General features: G+C 52.9%; 2 protein-coding genes across 3 annotated transcripts; one reads left to right on the top strand and one right to left on the bottom strand.

Annotated features, from left to right (window-relative positions):
- Positions 1–6771: 6771 nt before the first annotated feature.
- On the top strand, positions 6772–14647 carry IRGQ (immunity related GTPase Q). 2 transcript variants are annotated; one of them, XM_080909095.1, is made up of 4 exons: positions 6772–6960; positions 7387–7918; positions 9260–10302; positions 10612–14647. In XM_080909095.1, exons 2-4 carry the CDS (start codon positions 7389–7391, stop codon positions 10626–10628), a joined length of 1590 nt encoding a protein of 529 aa, XP_080765221.1. In that variant the 5' UTR covers positions 6772–6960; positions 7387–7388; the 3' UTR covers positions 10629–14647. The 2 variants fall into 2 exon arrangements, with proteins under 2 accessions (XP_080765221.1, XP_080765220.1); XM_080909094.1 differs by having other exon boundaries at positions 9260–14647.
- A 2782-nt stretch (positions 14648–17429) lies between these two features.
- Positions 17430–22272, bottom strand: PINLYP (phospholipase A2 inhibitor and LY6/PLAUR domain containing; the record flags this gene model as incomplete). The annotated part of the gene is made up of 5 exons (XM_080908973.1): positions 17430–17584; positions 17808–17951; positions 18188–18340; positions 21217–21333; positions 22203–22272. 5 exons carry the CDS (start codon positions 22270–22272, stop codon positions 17430–17432), a joined length of 639 nt encoding a protein of 212 aa, XP_080765099.1.
- Between the last annotated feature and the right edge of the window lie 136 nt (positions 22273–22408).

Here is a 22408-nt window from a genome sequence, read left to right as displayed (position 1 = left end):
TGGGATTGGTTTCCAGAACTGACATCATAGCTCACAACTGCTTTTAACTCACAAGAGAAGCAGGTGCTCTCCACTGGCATGCACGTAGTACACACGAAAGCAAAATACCCCGGGCTGGAGATGGCTCAGCAGTTAAGCTGAATCTCCAGAGATCCTGAGTTCAATTCCCAGCACCCACATGGTGGCTCACAACCATCTGTAATGGGATTTTATGCCCTCTTCTGGTGTGTCTGAAGACAGCTACAGTGTACTCATATACATAAAATAAATAATTCTTTAAAAAAATGAAATGGGGAAAAAAAGAAAGCAAAATACCACACACATAAAATTTGGAAAAAAATGTTTTAGAAAGTAAAAAAAAAAAAAGAAAAAGAAAAAGAAAAAAAAGCAGCTTTTGAGTGTTTCCTTAACATCCTCAGTGGTAGAGCCCCTGCCTAGAATCCCCCAGTGAGGGGCTGGGGGCGTGGCTCCGTGGTAGAGCCCCTGCCTAGAATCCCCCAATGAGGGGCTGGGGGCGTGGCTCAGAGGGGCTGTGGGCGTGGCTCAGTGGTAGAGCAGCTGCCTAGAATCCTCCAGTGAGAGGCTGGGGGCGTGGCTCAGTGGTAGTGCCCCTGCCTAGAATCCTCCAGTGAGGGGCTGGGGGCGTGGCTCAGTGGTAGAGCCCCTGCCTAGAATCCCCCAGTGAGGGGCTGGGGGCGTGGCTCAGTGGTAGAGCCCCTGCCGAGAATCCCCCAGTGAGGGGCTGGGGGCGTGGCTCAGTGGTAGAGTGCTTGTCCTAACACATCCAAGGTTCTAGTCTGTTTCTTAAGATACCAAAACAAAAGATCACTCAAAAATTTGCTTGTTAAGAATCTGTTCCATTCAGGCAGTGACCGTAACAATAGTGATGTCACACACCTTTAATCCCAGCCATTGAGAGACAGAGGCAGGTGCATATCTTGAATTTAAGACCAGCCTGCTCTACAGAACAAGTTCTAGGACAGCCAGGGCTAAATGGAGAATCCCTGTCCTAAAAAAACAAAAATGAATTTGTTCTACTATAGGGGTGACTGGGATAACAGGAATTTGGTGTGGGGACAAGTCCTTTGCAGCTGCTGAAGACACTGCTAGTTGGTTCATGTTTCCACCTCAAGGGGGCTGCAGTGGCTTTTATACTCAGTACAGAGAAGTGCTGGAGGAGTTCTAATGTAGGAGATCTGGGGTACCTGAGTCCCAATGGTCGCTGTGACCACCGTAAGTCCCTAGCCCTCGGTTCTCACATAGGCGAGTTTCTTGCCTCTCTCTTGTTCAGTACTCAGCTCAAGCTCAGGACTGGAGGAAGCCTGGCAGAGTTTGCTGGAAGCTCCAGCAACATCAAGCCTCTGGAAGGGTTGTCTGTGGCTAAAGCCCTAAGTCAGCTAAAGACTCTGCACACACTGAACCTGTATCCTACCCCGTCTTACTCGGGGTGAGGCAGTGGCTGTTGGAGGCACAGTATTTCTTATTCCTAGGAGCTTGAATTCAAGTATAAGGGAAACTCCCTCCAAAACTGTGACTCCAGGTCCCAGGGAGTCCCGCAGAGAAACCAGGGTAAGAGGCAGACCAGGGCAGGCTGAACAGGCTGGGACTTCTCTTGGGAGGTGACAAGAGTTGAAACCAAAGTAACAGTGAGGCATTTTGCAGAGACCTGTGGTCTCTGCACTGCACAGGGAAGAAGTGCAAAGGCCCTGGGGCAGATTCCAGCCTGTCACTTGTGGCTAGAAAATACTGAGTGCACAGCTGGGAAAGGAGGTGACATCCTCACAGCAGGCCACTATCTATCGTGGGACATTTGATCTATCAGTCTGGGGTTAAGGAAGTAGCTCTGTGGGTTCTGGAGACTACCTAGAGCAGAGACAGGCTTTCACTAGGTGCCAAGGGAAGGCTCCACTTCTGTAAAACGATGTATTGGAGAAGCGATGGCCAAGTGACAGCTCTCCATCCCCATTCATCACCCTGGCGCTCCACACCCCTCAGATGGCATCCCAAGACTTTGAACAGCACTGACGGTGGTCCCCAAGTTTCTGTCTACAGCCCAAACCCCAGGCATGAGCTAAAGCCACCGGATGCCAAAAGGAGCAAAATGGGTTGCTGGGACTTCTGTGGTCTCTGGCCAGCTACACTGCTACCACACGGGCGAGCTCCAAACTCTGTGCTCTGAAGTCTGGCAAAGAAACCCCAGGGTGTCCCTGCCATGCATCTACCCTCGTAGCCTGAGGTGGCAGTTTTCATGTGAGAAGTGCTGTCCAGATTCAAGTAGGTCTGAGAAGGTGAAGCCAGCAGACAAGGGCTTGGCCAGTACTTAACTGTGAAGGGTCACATGTTGAAGGTGCTATAGTCTCTGAGGTGGCTTCTCAGTTTTCTGTCATAGTGAAGGTAGCCAGACAGTAGATAATCGAGTCCAAGTGGGCTCCCAAAACTTGATTTGCAAAACCAAGCAACAAGCTGGAACTGGTCTCAGTCTGTGTGTGCCTGCCTGCCTCTTGCTATGAGTCCTCCTGTATGGGACAGGGACCTAAAACAGTGGTGACTTCATTAAGACAGCGTTTCTGTTACATAGTAACTATACTCCCCGAAGGTAACAGTGGCCTAGGTTCCTGCTAAGTTCTTGTTTTGCCATTCTGCTTTGGTTTGTGTTTTGTTTGAAGATTTATTTATTTTATGTACATGAGCACACTGTAGCTGTCTCCAGAGACGCCAGAAGAGGGCAGCAGATCCCATTACAGATGGCTGTGAGCCACCATGTGGTTGCTGGGAATTGAACTCAGGACCTCTGGAAGAGCAGTCAGTGCTCTAACCACTGAGCCATCTCTCCAACCTTCTTTGTTCTTTACAGACAGGGTTTTTCTGTGTAGCCCTGGCTGTCCCAGAAATCTCTCTGTAGACCAGTATGGCCTTGAATTCACAAAGATCCCCCTGTCTTTGCCTCGACTAGGATTCAAGGCATGTGTATTCAGATTCAACCACTGCTTGGTTGCTCTGCCTTCCTGTGTTGCATTTGTCTTCATGGTAATGACTGCCAGGTACCTATGTCCACATTCCACTTAGGAAGAGGAAAGGTGGAAAGATGGCTTAGAGGTTAAGGACACTGACTGTTCTTCCAGAGGTCCTGAGTTCAAATCCCTGCAACCACATTGTGGCTCACAGACCATCTGTAATGAGATCTGATGCCCTCTTCTGGTGTGTCTGAAGACTACAGTATACTCATATAAATAAGATAAATAAATATTTATTTATTAAAAAAAGAAAAAAAGAAAGAAAAAGGAAGAGGAAAGGTAGGTCTCTTTCCCAGACTTGGGGATTTTACCCGAGGAATTTAGTCAGAACTCCAGCACAAGGCCACAACTAGCTGCAAGGGAGTCTGGAAGTGTTGTTTGTCTCTGTAAGATTTGAGAGGCAGAATCATTCCTATCACATCCACTTCACCTGTAGCCTTTAAAAACATTCCTCAGGGACAAATATAGGCTGGGTGGGACTCAATCCCAAGGCAAGGGAGACACACCTCTGCCCCTGTTGACAGTGTAAACTCTTTGTTGGGCCTTTCGGGAGAGCCAAAAACAAGTTCTCCATGGGAAGGCTCAGTGTTGGCCAAATGCAACACAAAACAGAAGGCATCTCTGTTTGACTCCAAACTCTTCTTCTAAGGGCAGAGCCAACACTGCCCTGTGCTCTCTCCTCTCCACCTCCGTATGTTCTCAAGCCCGTTCTCCCTCTTTAAATATTTTAATATGGATGTATGGTTTTTAGACACCCTTCCATGTTGGTTTGCTCACGCCTCGTCATCTGCGCATATAAAAATATCCTCCTCTCACTAGAACGGCACTCAAAATGAGCCAAAAAAGGGTGTGAACTCTCAGCAGCAGGCAGGACCTTGCAATGCCACTGACCCGAGACAGGCAAAGCTGGCACAGGTTTGGAAGAGACGGGGACAAGAACTGTGAACCCCACCCCACCCCTGGCAGCTCGGGGTCCACCTCACTCCTGTTTCACCATTCTCCGAAGGCCTGAGGCCGGCCAGCAGCCCTTCACTTCCCCGCCCCCACCCAGGCACAGAGCCAGGGCAATTTCCTCCTGCGGCCCTGGCATCCATCTGGGGAAAATTACGTGTGATTACAGAATCTATTTCCCTGGGAGCAAGGAGTAATCTTTCCTTCTCGCTTTCTCAACACATCTATTCACCTGCTATCTCCGCTCCTGGGAAGGCGCTGTGTTCTCCCAAAACTGCAGATGTGACTCTCACCTTTTGCCTTTCTGGCGGGGCAATTCAGTTCTTCCAGGAGACCTGTGCCCCTTAGCATGGGGTGGATCCCCCAGCTGTAGCATCCCATCACTGCAGAAAGGGTTCACACCCACTCTGAGCTCCCCGTGAGCGTGCCCAATGGGGCCCGCTTCTGGGGAAATGTCCCAGACCATACTCAGTGCAGGCAAAGGGACCAGGGGTGGTGTGGGCATCCTGTACTTGATGGCGCTGCCTCAGAGAAGTGGACTGGGTCTTAGTGGGTGAACAGTGGCTGTGGCTGCAATGGTGGGAAGGCCTGGGGGAGGGGAATTAACCGGCAGAGATGAAACTGAATGAAGAGCTCCCCCTCCCCCCCCGCCCCCCCCCCCGCAGCTTCTGCGCCACAGAGTCTTCCAGGGTTCTTGCTCCTACAACAAGTCTCGTCTCGTCGGCCAGAAAAGTGGGGTCCTGACCAGAGCAACTCCACACCACGGTGGCAATTGCTGCTCCTAGACAGTGACAAGCAGCCCTGGCGTCTGCGAGTTGCCGCTGCCAGGCCTCTGTCTAGGGAGCAAACACGATTGCACAGAGCAGCCGCAGGAGGCAAGGCTACGATGGGAGATAGACAAGAAGGAATCCTGCCGAAGCCACGGGCATGACTGGCTAGCAGGAGGAACTGCCGCTGTAGCGATCTCTGATCTCGGCTTCGGCCCCACCGGCTCCGTCCTAAGTCAGACTGACCACTGTGGATGTCTTACGTCATTGCCAGGTGTGGTGTGCGCATGGCTTTAGTCCCAGCACTTGGGAAGCAGAGGCAATAACCCTCTTCTTTCAACCCTTCCTAAAACCACACACAAGCCCGACCTTATAAACTCCTCTGAACACTCTGCCTGGGTCTTTTCACATGGTATGCTTTGCAGTGCCAAATAAGCTTGGTATGTGGCTCAGTGGTAGAGCCTCTGCCTAGAATCCCCAGTGAGGGGCTGGGGGCGTGACTCAGTGGTAGAGCCTCTGCCTAGAATCCAGCAGTGAGGGGCTGGGGGCGTGGCTCAGTGGTAGAGCCCCTGCCTAGAATCCCCCAGTGAGGGGCTGGGGGCGTGGCTCAGTGGTAGAGCCCCTGCCTAGAATCCCCCAGTGAGGGGCTGGGGGCGTGACTCAGTGGTAGAGCCCCTGCCTAGAATCCCCCAGTGAGGGGCTGGGGGCGTGGCTCAGTGGTAGAGCCCCTGCCTAGAATCCCCCAGTGAGGGGCTGGGGGCGTGACTCAGTGGTAGAGCCCCTGCCTAGAATCCCCCAGTGAGGGGCTGGGACTAAAGGTGCACCATGTACATACAAGTCAACAAAACAGGCTAAAAAAGAACCAAAATCAAGGACTTGTGCGTGGTAGGGAAGGGCAGTGCCACTGAGTACCCAAATCAAGAAAACTAACTTTGATCATGAAAGGAGGCCATTTCTGGCAGGTAGCTAGGGTCACTGCAGCCACTGTCAGCAGGCAGGGCGTTGAGATATGGAGGTCCCTTTGGTGTCATTCGTGCACCCATCCCCTCTTTCGGGCAGTACTCTAAGAGGTTGCCTTCTGAGCTGTTGGGGTTCCACTCCTTGGGAGAATCTTGCCCTCTACAGTCTCTTTCTTCAGGACGATGTTCTGATAAGGAGAAAAAGAAAAAAAAAAAAAAAAAAAAAGAGTGGGAGAGGCTACCTATGTGTCACCAGCCGTAGTGGGCCCCGCTCTATTTTTTTTTTTTTTTGACTCCTACTGAACTCTAATGACACTCTCACTAGAAAAGCTTCAGCTGTCTCATATGAGAGACTCCTCAGGTTTTGTGACACTTCGGTCTCCAAGTCCCTGTGACCTCATCTTCACAAAACCGAATTCCTTCGAAGGTGGAACCCTTGGTCTTTTGTTCAAGTCTCATCCTAGTTTCTCACGTGTCAACCCTAACCCTAACCTCCACACAAGCCCGCCTTGTCCTAGGAGACATCCTTCTCTGACATGTGATTCCTGTTTCACCCGTGGTCACCGCCGCCCACGCTCACTAGCTCTTCTGGATCCCGCTGCTCCATTCACCGCCTTCCACTCCTACTTCTTGATGGTCACTGTGGCCTCTAGCTTTCCTCCTTGTAGAAGGCTGTCCCTTAGCTGCGCCTGACAGCCGGTCGCCACAGCTCTGCCACCGGAGGAGAGCGGGATAGTTTTACCCAGTCTCCAGACTCCAGGGATCTCCGAGCCCCTTGTTGCCCCACCATTGTCCCCGAGTCAGGTTCAAGGTTGCGGTCCGGCACTAGTACAGTCACTGCAGCCAAGTCCTCGGAAGGGCAAGTGCAGAGGTCCTTCCTTGCACTGGGGTGCGCGATGATGACGTTGTCGTGTGTTCCGTACAACGCTAAGCTTACTGCGCGGGCGCATCGCTTCCTGTCCCCTGTGCCGTACAAGCCTTAATTTACCGCGCAGGCGTATTGGTTGCTGGTCGTGGTGGGGCACCGCCCCAAAACTTTCTGCGCACGCGCATGGGATTTATTGTGCCTATGCCCAAACAGCCTTAAGTAGAAAACTGCCAAGAATTCTGCGTCTTCGCGGTGACACTCCTAGACACACCCTGTCTTGGATAGGGCCACCTGAAGGAGTCCGGATGTCTCTAAATCTGGACACCCCTTCCCCTTCAGCCTCCGTCAGCTCGTCTTAAGGGGCTGGGCCTCTGTGTCTCCAGGCGTGTCACCTCTGCTCGGTTGGTGATTTGGAACGGGGAGGGGAAAGACCATCCTTGAGGTCCCGAGAGACTAGCAGTCAGGTTTCTGAGGATTTTGGTTTTTTTTTTTTTCTTTTTCTTTTTAAATAGAGAAAGGCATTCGTGTGGAGAATGGGCATACACCCGGCTCTCCACGGAGAGCCCTGGGGGTTGGGTTTCTAGGTCCTCCAGAGTGACACTGGGGATGGAAGTAGAGGACAGGCTGGAGGACTGAAACCTAGATCTATAGTGAAGCAGTTAGAAAAGGGTGTTGACGAGTGTGAGGGAGCAGTCTGGGAGGCAGAGGCAAGAGGATCTCTTGAGTTTCAGGCCAGCCAGGACTATACACAGCGATGCGCTGTTTTAGCACACAAAAAGTCTTACGTGCTTCCTGACCGATCTCTTTCCCCGCCTCTTGATTCCCAGCAATGCCTCTGCCTCAGGGTGATGTGACTGCCTTATTTTTGGGGCCTCCCGGCTCTGGAAAGTCCGCGCTGATCGCCGCGTTATGCGGTAAGAATGTGGACACGGTAGAGATTCCCGATGGACGGCCGGACTCTGGGGTCCCCAGCCTGCGAGCTGCGGCTCCGGGCCTCTTCCTGGGTGAGCTGAGTTGCCCACCCGCAGCTCCCGGGCCCTGGGCTGCGGAGGCCAACTTGCTGGTATTGGTGCTACCAGTATCTGAGGGCAGCGAAGAGCCTTTGACCCCAGCCCTGGGGGAGGCAGCGCGGGCCGCCCTGGCCAGAGGAACCCCGCTGCTGGCCGTACGCAGTCTTCGTCCTGGAGACTCCCAGAATGCAGCTCAGGCCCGGGAAGAGACCGCGGCCCTGCTGGACAGTGCCGGGTTGGGAGCTGCGCCTCTCTTTGTGCTGCCCGCGGATTGCAGCAGCAGTGACGGCTGCGAGGAGCTAGAGCGCCTGCAGGCGGCGCTGTGGACCCAGGCGGAGGCGCTGCAGAGGTGGGTGGACGGTTCCTGCAGGATGGGGTGGTCTAGATCCTACTCACCTAATGAGGTCTTTGAGTCCCGTTCTTGGAGAGTTAGAGGCAAGCTTTTATTGGCTGTCCACTCGTCCGTACCCTACTTATTTGCTTAGGACAACACCCCCCACCACCACACCCAGGAGCACAGATTTTGAGATCCGGGAGGCTCCGCCTTAAGCAAGGATCACTTTTCTGTCATTTAAAACCTGCACCGTCCAGGGTCAACTGGAGAGCCTGTCACAAAGGTTCTATTTTGTGCAAGCTCTCTGACATCACAAGCTCCCTCTCTGGTGAGAATTGGAGACGCCCAGATATATTTGCAAATACTCGTGTCAGACAAGATGCTGGACCCCATCTCTCTGTGACATTTGCGATCTCTCCCCAGCACTCTTATCCTCCTCATTGGCTTGATTCTCAAGTTACTCCCTCCCGTCCTTCCTTGCCCTAGCACCAACCCATTACGGAGCTCTATTTCCTGTTGCTCGCCCCGTTCCCCCATTCCCAATTCCCACTCAGGTCTGTACTGCTTCCAGACTCTCATTCCACCCGCCCTCTCCCCGCCTGCCAGCTGCCTCATTTTATGGATCTCAAAATGGGGCTCAGGAAGGGTCTGCATCAGTCGGAAAGCAGCTTCTCTTTTGTTTAGCTAGCTCCGCCGGCCCACCAGTACTGGATGAGATCTCTCCCCTCGCATGCCCTTCCTAACATCCACCCTCAGGAAAACACCTTTGGGGACACCGTAGGCCACACTGGAATTGCCCTATGTCCTTGCCTTCCTTTAAGCCCCACCCCCATAGAAAACCTGTCCTGCCCAGCGCATCATTGGAAAAGCTCTGATCCTGAGGGCCATATCAAGGGAAAGCCTGAACAGGGTCCTCGTCTTAATTTCTGCTGCAAACCTGACCTTAGGTTAGTTTACCTGCGGAATCCAGACCTCTGGGTAGTTAAGCTCTTTCTTTAACTTTAATGGTCCCGCCCCACCTGGTTGGTTGTTGGTTGGTTTCTTTCTTTCTTTCTTTTTTCCTTTTGATTTTTCGAGATGGGGTTTCTCTGTATTTCCAGCTGTCCTGGAACAGGCTCTGTAGACCAGGCTGGCCTTGAACTCGGAGATCTGCCGGCCTCTGCCACCCTAGTGTTGATATTAAAGGTGTGTGCCACCATGCCCGACCATACCTTCTTTCTATAAGCTTTGGTTCCCTACTTCAGTTCCTGAAATTTAGAACTTTTCCCCCCTGAATTGCTCGCTCAGCCCAGCTTTTCCTACTTCTAAAGCTCTGCCGCCTTTGACCGTTTTCCCACCCTCTCCCAACTCCCGCAGGCTCCTGCCTCCTGCCCAGGATGGCTTCGAGGTGCTGGGCGCAGCAGAGCTGGAAGCTGTTCGTGAGGCCTTCGAGACCGGTGGCCTGGAGGCGGCGCTGTCGTGGGTGCGCGCTGGTCTGGAGCGCCTGGGCAGCGCACGACTGGATTTGGCAGTGGCCGGCACCGCCAACGTAGGCCTTGTGCTGGACATGCTACTGGGGCTAGAGCCTGGCGACCTAGGTGCTGCGCCTGCCTCGGCACCCACTGGGCCCACTCCTTATCCGGCTCCAGAGCGCCCCAACGTAGTGCTCTGGACCGTTCCCCTGGGCCCCACGGCCACATCCCCTGCCGTCACGCCTCACCCGTCCCAGTACGATGCCCTGATCCTCGTCACCCCTGGGGCTCCCACCGAGGAGAACTGGGCCCAGGTCCGCTCATTGGTGTCCCCAGATGCTCCACTGGTCGGTGTGCGCACGGACGGCCAGGGCGAAGAGCCACCCGAGGTTCTGGAAGAAGAGAAGGCCGAGAATGCAAGTGATGGGAACTCAGGGGATGCACGCAGCGAAGGAAAGAAACCAGGCACCGGGGATTCAGGGTGCACTGCTGCTCGGAGTCCGGAGGATGAGCTGTGGGAGGTGCTGGAGGAGACGCCTCCGCCCGTGTTTCCGCTGCGGCCCGGCGGCCTCCCGGGCCTGGGAACCTGGCTGCAGCGCGCACTGCCCACAGCTCAGGCGGGAGCGCTGCTGCTGGCGCTGCCACCCTCAAGTCCTCGGGCGGCGCGGAGGAAAGCGGCCGCTCTGCGGGCAGGGGCGTGGAGGCCAGCCCTTCTGGCTAGCCTGGCGGCGGCCGCTGCTCCAGTACCAGGATTGGGCTGGGCTTGTGATGTGGCTCTTCTCCGGGGACAGCTGGCCGAGTGGAGGCGCGCGCTAGGCCTCGAACCCGCGGCCGTGGCACGACGTGAGCGCGCCTTGGGCCTGGCTCCCGGAGTACTGGCCACGCGCACGCGCTTCCCGGGCCCGGTGACAAGAGCCGAAGTCGAGGCCAGGCTGGGGTCCTGGGCAGGTGAGGGCACGGCAGGAGGTGCGGCGTTGGGCGCGCTCTCCTTCCTATGGCCCGCGGGTGGCGCAGCAGCAACCGGAGGGCTGGGTTACCGGGCTGCGCATGGCGTACTGCTGCAAGCCTTAGATGAGATGCTGGTTGATGCTGAGGCAGTGCTGGGACCCCCAGAGCCCAACCAATGAGGTGTGCGGTGGGGCTTGGGGTATCTGGTGACTTGGCTCTTTGGCCCCACAACCTCTGAGACTGAGGAGTGAAGTTGTGCTACTCAATTCCGGAGACTTGAAGGAGACTTACCGTCACCTGATTTCCTAGGTTCTGAATGTGAGTAGAAGAGTCTATGTGCCAGAAGTGTGTCATCCAGATACCCAATGCAGTAAAGGGAGTTGAGGGCCCGAGACTCATAGGAATGGGAACCTCTTGGCATCCAGATGGCACCTGGTCCTGGATCTCTAGAAGCCTTGATCCCTGTCTGCCTGTGAGTGAACCTATAGCTGCGAACCGGGTGCTGCAGGGAGTGCTGGGTCCCGAAGGGGAACGAGATATAAATTACCCGATGAAAGAACAGATTTGAGAGAGCTGTGTGGGTCTTAGAAAGAAGTCCCAAGAAGGCTCTGGAGATAGGCTGTCATTTCTTGGGTGGTGGGAAGCTCTGTGGAGACCTGGGGCCTGCTGGAGACCTTTTGGTGTGGAAGATTGTCATTTCCTCTCCAAGGCTCCGGTGGTAGAGAATACTGTCCCACAAAATTGAAGGGAAGGGACAAGAGAGGGTCTGGGTAAGGCAGTCTTCCGATGGCCAGAGTCTAGGAATGGAGTCTTTAGGGTATGGAAGAATAGAACCCACACTTGGAAATACCTCCCTTGAGCCTCTGATGTACTGGGATCGTGACAACTGCCTCTCTGAGCTTTACTGGGAAGGGGTGTGACTGCCCCCATTTTATAGGTGCTGGGTGATTCAGGGTCTGGCATGTGTGCCACTGTTCCGAGTTAGTTTATTACTGGTTTCTTCTGTCATATGGACCTTCCTTAACCATCGGGCCTCCTAGTATTGTGTTCCTGCTTGTCTGGAAAGGCAAGGTACCTGCCGCTGGTCCGTGCAGGATGCTGCTGTGAGCCGAGGGGAGGGGCTTCCTCATAGGATAGCTAGGTAGGTCTTCGACGCTAGGAGAAAGTGCAAGGAGGGAGGCAGAAGGAGGTGGGAGGAGCCACGGCAGAAGGAGGTGGGAGGAGCCACGTAAGATCCTTCAGTGTTGGATACAGAGGAAGAGGGCGTGGTAGATCCGAGATGCAGGTCAGACGCTCATCAACACAGCAAGGCAGTGTGCGGCCTGGCCCCGCCTCTTCTCCAGCAAGCCTGATTTGTTGCCCTGCTGCTCAGGCCCCGCCTTGGAACTTAGGCATGGTTTTCTGTGGAACACTGCCTCTCTGTCTTTATTTGAGATAGGGTCCTCATCTGTCAGGTCTTCCCGAAATGCCTCTATGATCACCCAAAGTAGCTTGCATTGATCCTGGACACTTGATCGTCCCCGTAGCGAACATTACTATCAATGGCTTTATTGATTCATTCATTCTCTCTCATTTGCCAGTCCCTTGGCTCTTGCTCCTTGTCTATCTTTCTCTTGGGTGGACCCCAGCACCCAGAGCAGTGCCTGACACACGGTAGGTGCCCAGTATTTATCATCTTAGTTTATTGATCATTGGCACAGGGCCTGGAATTCGGGCTGTCAGCCATCTTGTTCCAATAAAGAGAGAAGCTAGAGAGAAGCGAGCACCTGGTAGGAGAGAGAACAGAGCAGGCACAGTTTGGCCTCTGTCACCACGTGAATGGGTGCCGTGTATTTTCACCTGGTAGAGGAACGGACCGGACCAGAACCATAAGAGATCCTGGGGCTGATAATTGGAGGGCTGCATTGCTGGGCTTTACCCCCATCTAACCTTGGATTCTCACCTCTGACGCCATTCGCCTTATGAAAGGAGGCACCCGGTTTGGCTGTTCATGCCTGTAATCCCTCAGGCTGTAATCCCTGTAAAACCTCAGGCTGACACAGGAGAGTTTGAAGTTGAAGGTAGTCTTCAGTGGCATAGAGAATTGCAGGCCCATAAGCTACATGCTTGATCCCGTTAGAGTCTAGATGGGCCCTGAATTCCACATAGTCTGGCCCCTGCATCTTCTCATTCCCTATTCAGCCATCTTCAGCCAGCCTGATACTGAGTCTTTGTTGATGCTTGAGTTGGCCAGCCTTGGCCCTGCCTCAGCCTCCTCAGTGCCAGGAATTCAGCTCTAAACCACAGCAGCTGGCTTCGATTTCAAAACTCCTAGATCAGCCTGACAGTCACTAAACCATCAGAACCGATGTGCTCCGTACACCTGAGCACGCCTCAGATCATGGGATACACCTAATCGGAAATACTTGAGCTGATAGATTGAGGACCTGGTTCACGTACCCATGTTTTAATTATATTTGGTAAGTTTCTCTCCAATAATGGGGTTTCAATCCGTGCCTCATATTAAAGGCAAACACTGATGGAACCATGTTCCTAACCCTGCTCTGGGGCTGGAGGAAGGGTTCTGGGCAGGGGCTCCACCACTGAGCCACGCCCCCAGCCACTCCCTGGGGGATTCTAGGCAGGGGCTCCACCACTGAGCCACGCCCCCAGCCCCTCCCTGGGGGATTCTAGGCAGGGGCTCTACCACTGAGATAGATATGTTCATATTTTAAGACAAGGTCTCACTGAGTTGCCTGGGCTACCCTTGAACTCACTCTATTCCAAATAGGCCTTGAATTTGGGATCCTAATCCCTCAGCCTCCCAAGTAACTGGAATCACAGGCCTGCTTCACCTCCCGGATTAATAGTTTTCCCAAACCCGTGATGTTCCAGTGGATCAAATACACATAGAATTGGAGATCGATTTTTTTTTTCCTCAGTGGCATCAGCCACACATTCCGCTCATAGTTCAGCAATACAGTCCATTGTGGGAAAATTATAGCAGCAGGGGAGTGAGACAGGCAGTCATGTTGCAGCCGCGTTTGGGAAATAGAGAATCGCTTTGTGTTGGCCCCAGGAAGGACCACAGCTCGATGGAACAGCGCCTCAAACAGTAACCTCGCCTCGCTTAGCCCGGTCTAGACACTCCTCCATTGCCATGTCCAGGGAGTGTAAATTCTGTCGGTTCACATGAACCATCACAGGCAGCAGGTAGCTGAGAATTTGCTACACATGCAGACAGCTAAGCATGTGCACAGTGGCGTGTGAATGTGCTCATACACATACCCAGCTCACAGGTACTGCAGCCCCTCCTGAGAAGCCTGCAATTCAAATCTTACTCCTCCACTGCCTGGGCCCCACTTCCCTGGGTCTGGCTACAGTAACAGCCAGCTTAGTCTCTCGTGACTTCCTATAAAGTGTCCCGTGTTCTCTAAGCACTCTGGTCCTTTGTCTTCTTTAGGTATTTTGACATAGCCTAGGCTTGCCTTCAAGCAGGTGATGGCCTTGAAATCCCGATCCTCCTGCCTCCACCTCTCAAGTGCCGGGATCTCAGGCATGTGGCATGATGCCCAGTTCTGACCGTGTCTGGCTTTGGTGCCACCTGGCATCTTGTCCTGTGCTTTGCTGCTGTCCCTTCTCCTTGGGACAGGAGGCCCATGTTAGATACATGGGGAAAAAAGCGTTTCATGTGTGTTCTGGTCAGCTCCATAAACTTGTACGTGGGCACTTCTGTGTTTTGGGATTCCTTGCTCTTTTTTGTTACTTGGAGATAGAGGATCCAGGCCATCTCAAACACATGAGGCCAGGTGCTCCTGTCCAGCCTCTCCTTGTCCTGGATTATAGGTGGCTGCCTTTTAAACTGATTCCCCCACCCCAGCCCCGAGATAGGGCCTTATTCTAGCTCTAACTCATGCCTCGAGTCTGAAGAGCTGTGATTACAGATGTGAATGACTACATATGTTGCCTATTGGGTCTTCTGTTAGGATTTTTAGGCTTTTCCAGAATGTAAGTAAAGCCAAGGGTGAGGCCTGTGGAAGCCTCGGAATAGGAAAGGTTCAGTTTCCCTTATCACAGGCTGCCAGCAGGGTGCTCCCACGAAGCACCTCAGGTCTGGAAGAGCCTGGGCGCAGGAATTCTGGGAAGTGTCAGTCCTCCAGGCCATGCTGGAATTGCTGCTGTACAATCTCGGTGCCCTTGAAAGAGCAGGTTTCAAAAGTTGGTGAATGGATAGGGTACCCTCCTCAACATAGAGAGAGTCCCACATTCTGGCTCCCAAAGGAGCTGTCTGTTGGAATGTGGGGGACCAATCTGTCTGGTCAACCTGCCGTGTGTTTTGGGAGAAAGAATAAAAGGGTAGAAACTATTATGTGTGTCTTTTATTGATTATCAGCCTATCAACTAGGTGATTTAAAAAAAAATGCTTCCAAGTCTGTGATGGCCAAGCAAGCTGAACTCTTGAGCCAGCGTGACCCACTGTCCCTCCCAGTTCAGCCTCTCCCTAGACAGCACTTGGAAGGGCTCTCTCTCCCTGAGTTCTAGCCACGGGGACAACAGCAGATGTGACGCAAGCAGAGGCTTCAAAAGCGCTCACGAACTTGACTTCCTCTCGGTTATCTTGGGCTCCCTGCCATCACTGCCACATTGCAAAGCCTACCAGACTAAGGATTGAGGATGTGTTCCCTTAGAACCCTGCTCCGCCCCGCGCAGTGAGGGGCTGGGGGCGTGGCTCAGTGGGAGAGCCCCTGCCTAGAATCCCCCAGTGAGGGGCTGGGGGCGTGGCTCAGTGCTCGAGCCCCTGCCTAGCATATTTAAGGCTCTAGGTCTATTCCCGCTACGGACACAAAATTGATCGGAGCTTTTATTATGTAGCGTGGGCTATGTTTCAGTTCATCCTCCACTTCCTGCCTCAGCCTCCCAAGCACTGGGTTTACAGGTGTACTCCATGCTAACAACTTAAACTCTGAGCCAATCGGTGATGGTGCACTCAGAAGGGCAGAGGCAGGTGGATCTCTGCATTCCAGGCCAGGCTGGTCTACAGTGTGAGTTCTTGGACAGCCATGGCTACACAGAAAAACCCTGTCTCAGCCAAAACCAACAAGCAACAAACCAAAAACAAAACACGCCCCCACCCCCGGCTCCATTACATTTGAGCTGTGCAATCTGCACGTTGACACACACCCCCAGCCTCTGTCCCTGTCCCCATTCCCTTGCTTCCAGACTCATCTCAAGGATGTGAATGCTAGTAAGTGCCTGTCGCAGTCATCAAGTAGACAAAAGGAGAGGCAGCCTCTCAGGCCGAGGTGCTCACACTTGCTGTTTCTGAAATTGCCCGGCTCTCTCCCTTCCGACTGGGGGAGGGACCTACTTCTGCTTAGGTGTGGCCCTGTGACTAGCTCTGTCCCTGAAGCTGAGATTGTTTAGTCACTTCTGGGTCACACAGTGGTTAATCACACAGGTGAGGCATTTCTAGGCACTATGGCAAAGGCATTGACTGATCCATCCCTGGAATGAGCAGAAACCCGCTTTGGATTATGCTGAACATGTAGAACAAAGGCAAGCACCAGCCTTTTGTGAATGGGTGCTCATTCAGCAAACACACCCCCCTCCCTCCCTCCCTCCCTCCCTCCCTCCCAGTGAAACTGCCATGCTGATGTTGGCTTTGTCCTGGTGACTCACCTTAGTCACTGGAGTGTTGCCTGCTCCAATAACCTCAATAATAACAAAACAATAACAAAAACCCTATGTACACTCGACTTTCATGCAGTACCAGGGAGCTGCTGGCGCAGAGGGTTTGTGGAAGTCCATTGGGGAGCCAGTACTAGATCAAACCAGCTAAGAGAGCTATCCCAGGCAAGCCACAGGCCCTTAGAAACAAGACTGCTGGTTGTCTTAAATCTCAGTGTGGGGATTGTGTGTTACATGGCAGTATCACTGAGCTAGCTGACTCAGACACCCCTGTTTTCAGCCACTGAGATTAGGAAGTTATTACTGGAGCATAATGTAGCGTGCTCAGATTGGTGTCAACATTAGCACCTGCCGACTGACTAATGGCCACTCTGTAAGTGGCAGCTTGTCACAATGATTAGTATTTACTGAGACAAGCCATCTGAAGAACCACCATTCTTTTAAAGGTGGCACCCATGGCTCTACCTGCTTCCAAAGGAGTGTTTTTCATCTTAACAACAACTCTGAAGTTCTCACAGCTAATAGCCACTCGTTACCGACATGGATACGGAGGTGAGGCAGGAGAGCTGACCAGATCTCAAATCAGGATTCTCGCCCATCCTAGCTGTTTGACTTAAGGCCTCAGTTTTTCCACCTGTAAAGTGGAATAATATCAATTTCAACTGGGCGGGGCTGCCCACAGCTGTAATCCCAGCCTTCCGGACGGTGAGGCAGAGAGCTTGCCCTGGGTTTGAAGCTGGACTGGACTACATGGGGCTGTCTCAAACGACAACAGCAAACCAACAAATCAATTTCATGGAGCTGTGATCGTGAAATGACTAGAAAGTATAAATTACTTAGCAGAGTGCCCCTTAATATAAAGTAGGAGCTACTTGATTTCCTTTTTCCCTTTGCTTTGTAAAAGGGCAGGAGCCCAGGCTATAGCCCCGCCCCCTTTTCTCCAGGAGCCCAGGCTATAGCCCCGCCCCTTCCCTCCTGGAACCCAGGCTATAGCCCCGCCCCCTTCCCTCCTTTTTCTCTTTCTTCTTTACTTAGTCTCCCTGTGTAGCTGTGGCTGACCTCGAACTCACAGAGATCCACCTGCCCCTGCCTGGGATTAAAAGCATGCACCATCACACCTGACACATACTGGGATGAAGGCAAGAGCTATTGTACCGGGTTCTTTGTGCCCGTTTGTGTTTGAGACAGGGTGCGGCTATGCAGCCTTAGTTCAGGCCGGTCCTGAACTCATGATCCTTCTACCTCAGCCTCTGACTCAACCTGTGTTACCACATAGGGACCCTCTCCTCTCTGAATCGGGGAAAGGGTCAGAAAAGAACACTTGGGACCTGCACTGTTTACAACCCGCCTTCCCAGGATGCATCTGGTCACAAGGAATGAGGTTTGTACCGTCGATGTGTTTTAATTTACAGGCAGTTGGAGGGCTGCCGGGCCCCTCAAATTACATACTTCTTGTTTCTTCACTCTCCCCTGCCAGGCGGGTAAGGGGCTGGAAGGCAGTCTGCCCGGCGCAGGAAGTAGAGATAGGAGGCTGAAGGAACCTCAGCTCCTGCCTTGGTGTGGCAGGCGCTCTCCGTAGCACAGCCTCTTGTGGCAAACTTCGTGTTGATAATACCTGTGACGATATTTCAGACTGGAGTCAACTTCTGCATGACCCATGAGTCCAACACACACACACACATCCCATTAACATTCACACACACACACACACATCATCATCATCATCATCATTATCATCATCATCACCATCCTATACCTGAAACTTCCTGTAATGGGAAAGTGTGGGTCTCTATCTCTGAGACATCCCCTCACCCAGTTAAAGCCTAAGCACTGCTCACCAGCCTGCACATTGCCAGCGAAATAGATGCAATGTGTTTCCTGACCCACACAGCGGGCTGCCTGGGTTCCTGGACAGGTCTCCTGGAAGGGCGCAATGCAGGAGGGACACATCAGGCCGTTCTCTGTCCGATTGTTCCGGGGAGCTGTGAAGGAGAACGCGGTATATATATATATATATATATATATATATATATATATATATATATATATATATACACACATGTCAGGTTGGAAGGCTTGTTATCCCAACACCCCTAAACCCCTGGGGAACAGGAGTTAGTTGGTGGAATTTGCAGTTAAGGAAATGGAGGCCCAGAAGCAGCCAAGGGTGGGCCGGGTATCCCGGGACAGGCACACGGTGGCCCGAGGTGGTACTTACGGGGCACAGAGCCACGGTTGCAACCATCGCTTTGACAGCAGTAGGCATTGGACACCATGTAGTCGTTGGGACTCATGGTGGTTGATACGAAGCCTGAGTAGCAGTCTCTGTACTTCATGCAGGCTTTGAAGGTGTTCACTGACTTTCGGCCCTCTGCAGAGTAGGGGGGAGGAGCGGAGGGAAGGTGGTACCGTCAGCCACTCCCCCACCCAACCCCTCCCCCGATCACCTCGGCCTCCTGGGGCACTTATATGAGCATGCAAACACATAACCTTATACACAGACACGGAAATTGAAACAAGCTTTCGAGACGGGGCCTCACTATGTAGCTCTGGCTGTCCTGCAACTCACTGTAAACCAGGCTGCCCTTGAACTTACAGAGATTCAGCCTGCTTCTGCCCCCCGGGGGCTGGGATTAAAGGCGTGAGCCGCCACACTTGGCTAAAATAAGTAAGCAATGTCAAGTGTGTGTATAGGACTTCAGGCCTCCTGGTCAGCACGGTGAGCTCCACCAGAGCTGGGTATGGCCGGAGTACTCGCCCCTAATGGAAAGTTTTCACATGGTGAGTATGCCAGGCAGGCTGTGGGAACAGTAGTAAACCATTGGGATGAGATGTGGAGATGGCATTGGGATTGGGCTTCTGAAGAAGGCTCCCATAAACACCCCTTCCCCATTGATTGACATGTTGAGATGGCCGGAGCGGATCTGTTGGTGGATGTTTGTTCGTTAGCAGACATCGCAAGAGAAGAATCATTCAGAGACTACTTGTGGGCTAGCCTTGGCTATAACAGCCCTCTAAAACACCTTGCCCTCAGAGCGGTTATGTACCCGCTTGCCCAAGCGATGGTGCAGTTGGAACTTCGGGCTCTAGTTTCCTGTTAGGGTCTTACAGGTTGCAAGATGGCGCACAGCTCTAGATGACTGACACACCGGGTGTTTCATTATTGCAACTGTGCCCCTGGCAAAGCCAGGCAGGCTGGGAGGACAGAAATAGAAGAAGAGCATCCGGTGAGAGAAGCGACTTGCTGGAATGTCGTTAAAGAAGCAGGAAGATTTACATGGTGCACGATGAAGTTGAGGATAAAGCCCTTGAACAGGAGCTCAGCTTGCTGAATGAATGAGATGAAGACATGGAATCCCCAAAGATATAAGGAAGAAGACAGAGGGATAGGCTGAGGAGCCTCCAGTCCCCTGTGACTGTGAATTGCACATGCCTGTGAGCCAAACCAAAAGATGAAGTCCACGAACGTGCACTTCAGTGAATGTGGTAAGAAGCCATCCCTCAGGACAGTTCTTCCCTGTCACCTTGTGAAACTCAGCTCCTCCACACCAGGACTTCCGCCTGCTGAGCCATCTCGCTGGCCCCTCAGCAGCTCAGAAGGGCCACATCCACAATCTGCCTTAGTGCACAGCAGCTTGTAGGTAGCCGACCCCTCCTGGTCTGACCTGGCTCCGCCCATCCTGCCCAATTCCTGTGGCTGTGGATACAAGTCCTTTCCAAACCACCTAAGGCTACCCCTGTGTCTATGTGAGATGGTCTCTTCCTATAGTCAAGATAATGTGCTCACTCCCATAGTCCTTCCCAATAAAATCTAAGCTGCTTCCCTCCCTTCTGGCTTACAGTACTCAAACCCCTCCCACATGCCCTTCCCTGGTCACCCTCTGCTAGCTGTGTAGGACATGGAGTCACCTTCGATCCCACCTGCCCTCCACCTAGGTATCCCAATCCAACCCTCAAAGATGACCTGGGGCTGGAGATCGGGCTCTGTGGTTAAGAGCTCTTCCTAGGCGACCAGATCTATTTCCCAGCACCCACATGGCAGCTCACAACTGTCTGTAACTCCAGTTCCAGGGGATCTGACACCCTCATTCCAATGCACATAAGATACAATTAATTATTAAAAAAGAGAGATGACCTTCAGCACTGCACACACACACACACACACAGTCCCCTCCTCAGCTGGGAATCACCCGTTCTGTAACTAATGCTCTCTCTTCCCACTGAGGATGAACATCCGTCCACCCCACTCTTCCTTTTTCTCTCCAAGGTCTGGAGTGCTCTCTTTGATTTGGGCCAGCTCTCCCCACTCCCCCCTCCCTTCCTCCCTCCTTTCACCCCACCCCTACACACCCCTTCCTGTTCTTCTTCAGCCTTCTTTCTTTCTCCCTCCACCTCTCCCTTCCTCTTCTCCCTCTCCATATCTTCCCCTTCCCCCTCTCTCTGCCTCCCTCCTCCTCCTCCTCCCTCTTTACCTCCCCCCTTTCCTTTTCGCTTATCTCGATGTGCAGCCCAGGCTGGTTTCAGAGCTGTGACTATCCTCTTGCTCACCACCCCATCCCGGCATCTCTACTTTCTCTGGATTTATTTTCTCCACCCCTCAGGGTTATGGCCTCCTTTCCCATCAGGCGAACTCCATGTGTGTTTTCCGCGGACCCTAACACCATCTCCCCTCCTGTGTCTCTGGGCTTCTGTTCCACCCCCCACTCTTCCCTTCCCTTGTGCTCAACAGATTTGCTCGCATCACCGGTATCTGAGAAACTGCCTGAAACGTTTGCTCCAAGGGATCTTTCTCGTCCAGCCTCCGTGAACACTGTACTACTCTCTTGCATAGCGCCCCCCATACAAATAATTAATTACAAATAAAATTCTTCTTTAAAAGAAAAAAAAAAACCTTTTCCTCCTGCTAGTTTCTTGTGTCCTCTCACAGTTACTTCACCAAGCTTCCCACCCCCAGTTTTAGCCTACGTGCATGTACCCCAAAGAGTGCAATGCCGGTGGTGACCAGAAGAGGGCATCGGATCCCCTGGGCCTTTAGTTACAGACCACTGTGAGCCATCAGGTAGGTATTGGGAATTAAACACAGGTCCAGTGACCTTGACTGATCTTCATCTCTTCTTTCCCCCATCTCAACCTTCCCATGATTTTCGCCCTACATTTCGCTGTGCCTATCCCCCACTTACGGGTATCCTCTACCCTGAAGGTACCGGTCCCTCCCAACCCCCCCTGGCTGAAGCCACACCCTCCTACTTGTGCTGGACTCGCCCACGAGGACCACGCATGCGTCTTTTCCGGCTTCACAGGTCTTCATCTTCCCGCTGCATGTTTGCCCAGAGCCTTTGCACACCTCACAACTTAGAGGGCACCCTGCAGTGAGGAGAGCGGAGAGCTGGGTATGTATGTGGTTGGGATGGTCTTCAGGCCATGACTTAGGCTTTGGAGCTCACAGGGGACTAGGAGAGGTGACTTAGGGAGAGACCCGGGCTCTTTCTAGTTTTTCATGGGTGGGGCACTGAGAACTGTCCAGGGAACTGTCCACCAAGGAAAAGGTAGAGATGCCGGTGAAGTGGCGTCCAGGGCGGGAAATGACTCTACCATAGAGCCTGTTTTACTTAATAATTACAAGGCTTGGGGACTTTGGACGCCAGGGTCCCCTGAGCAAGCTCAGAGGCAGGGAGGGGTCTATGGAACTTTTGTAAAATTTCAGGTCCAGCTGGTTCTTGGGGTGTGGAACTTACCTCCCTTAAGAAGGTACCACAGAAGTCTGGTAGCTCAGGCCGGGGTACCTGACTCTGAGGTCTGGGTCCTAAATTTGAAAGGGAGACTGAGGCCCAGAGAAATCGCTGGTATGAGTTCTTTGGTCCTGACAGAGGAGGAACCTAGACATTTGGGTCACAGGGACAGTGAAGCTGGCTTGGGTGTCTAAATAGAGGATTGGGATGAGGGCCTGATCCCTCTAGGTCCAGAGAGAAAGGCTATCTCTCTCCTTCTTACTAATTTTAAAGTTTGCCTTTGATAGTCAAGCTCTCTGACCTGCTTTACTGGAATTCAGACGTCACATTTTGAGGCCCTTCCTAGGGGACAGGCCATGCAGGGCCCATTAAGCCTTCGAAGACCCCAGGTTTTCTCCTCTTTACTCTCCTAGATCTGATTTCTCAGGATATGCCTCTCTTGCGGACATTGCTCAATGCCCTCCAAGGCGCCAGGAAGAAGGGCCAGGTCCCTTTGTCACTTACCGAGACCCAGAAGGGTACAGAGCAGTGTGAAGGCCAGCAGGAAGGTCCTGTGTCCTGTAGACAGAATCATGGTGTGTGAACCTGTAGTCCCAGGTCCTCGGCCCTTATAAGAAACTGGGGAAGGGCGGGTCTGGTCCCACCTTCACCCTGGGGTGAGAAATAGCTGAGCTCAGAACCTATGGCACTCTTCCACAGCCTCCGGGTCA

The sequence above is a fragment of the Micromys minutus genome (genome assembly GCF_963924665.1).
Source record: "Micromys minutus genome assembly, chromosome: 32".
In the NCBI taxonomy this organism is placed as follows: Eukaryota; Metazoa; Chordata; class Mammalia; order Rodentia; family Muridae; genus Micromys; species Micromys minutus.
Note: the sequence above shows the minus strand (reverse complement) of the source record. Positions and strands in the feature narration are given on the sequence as shown.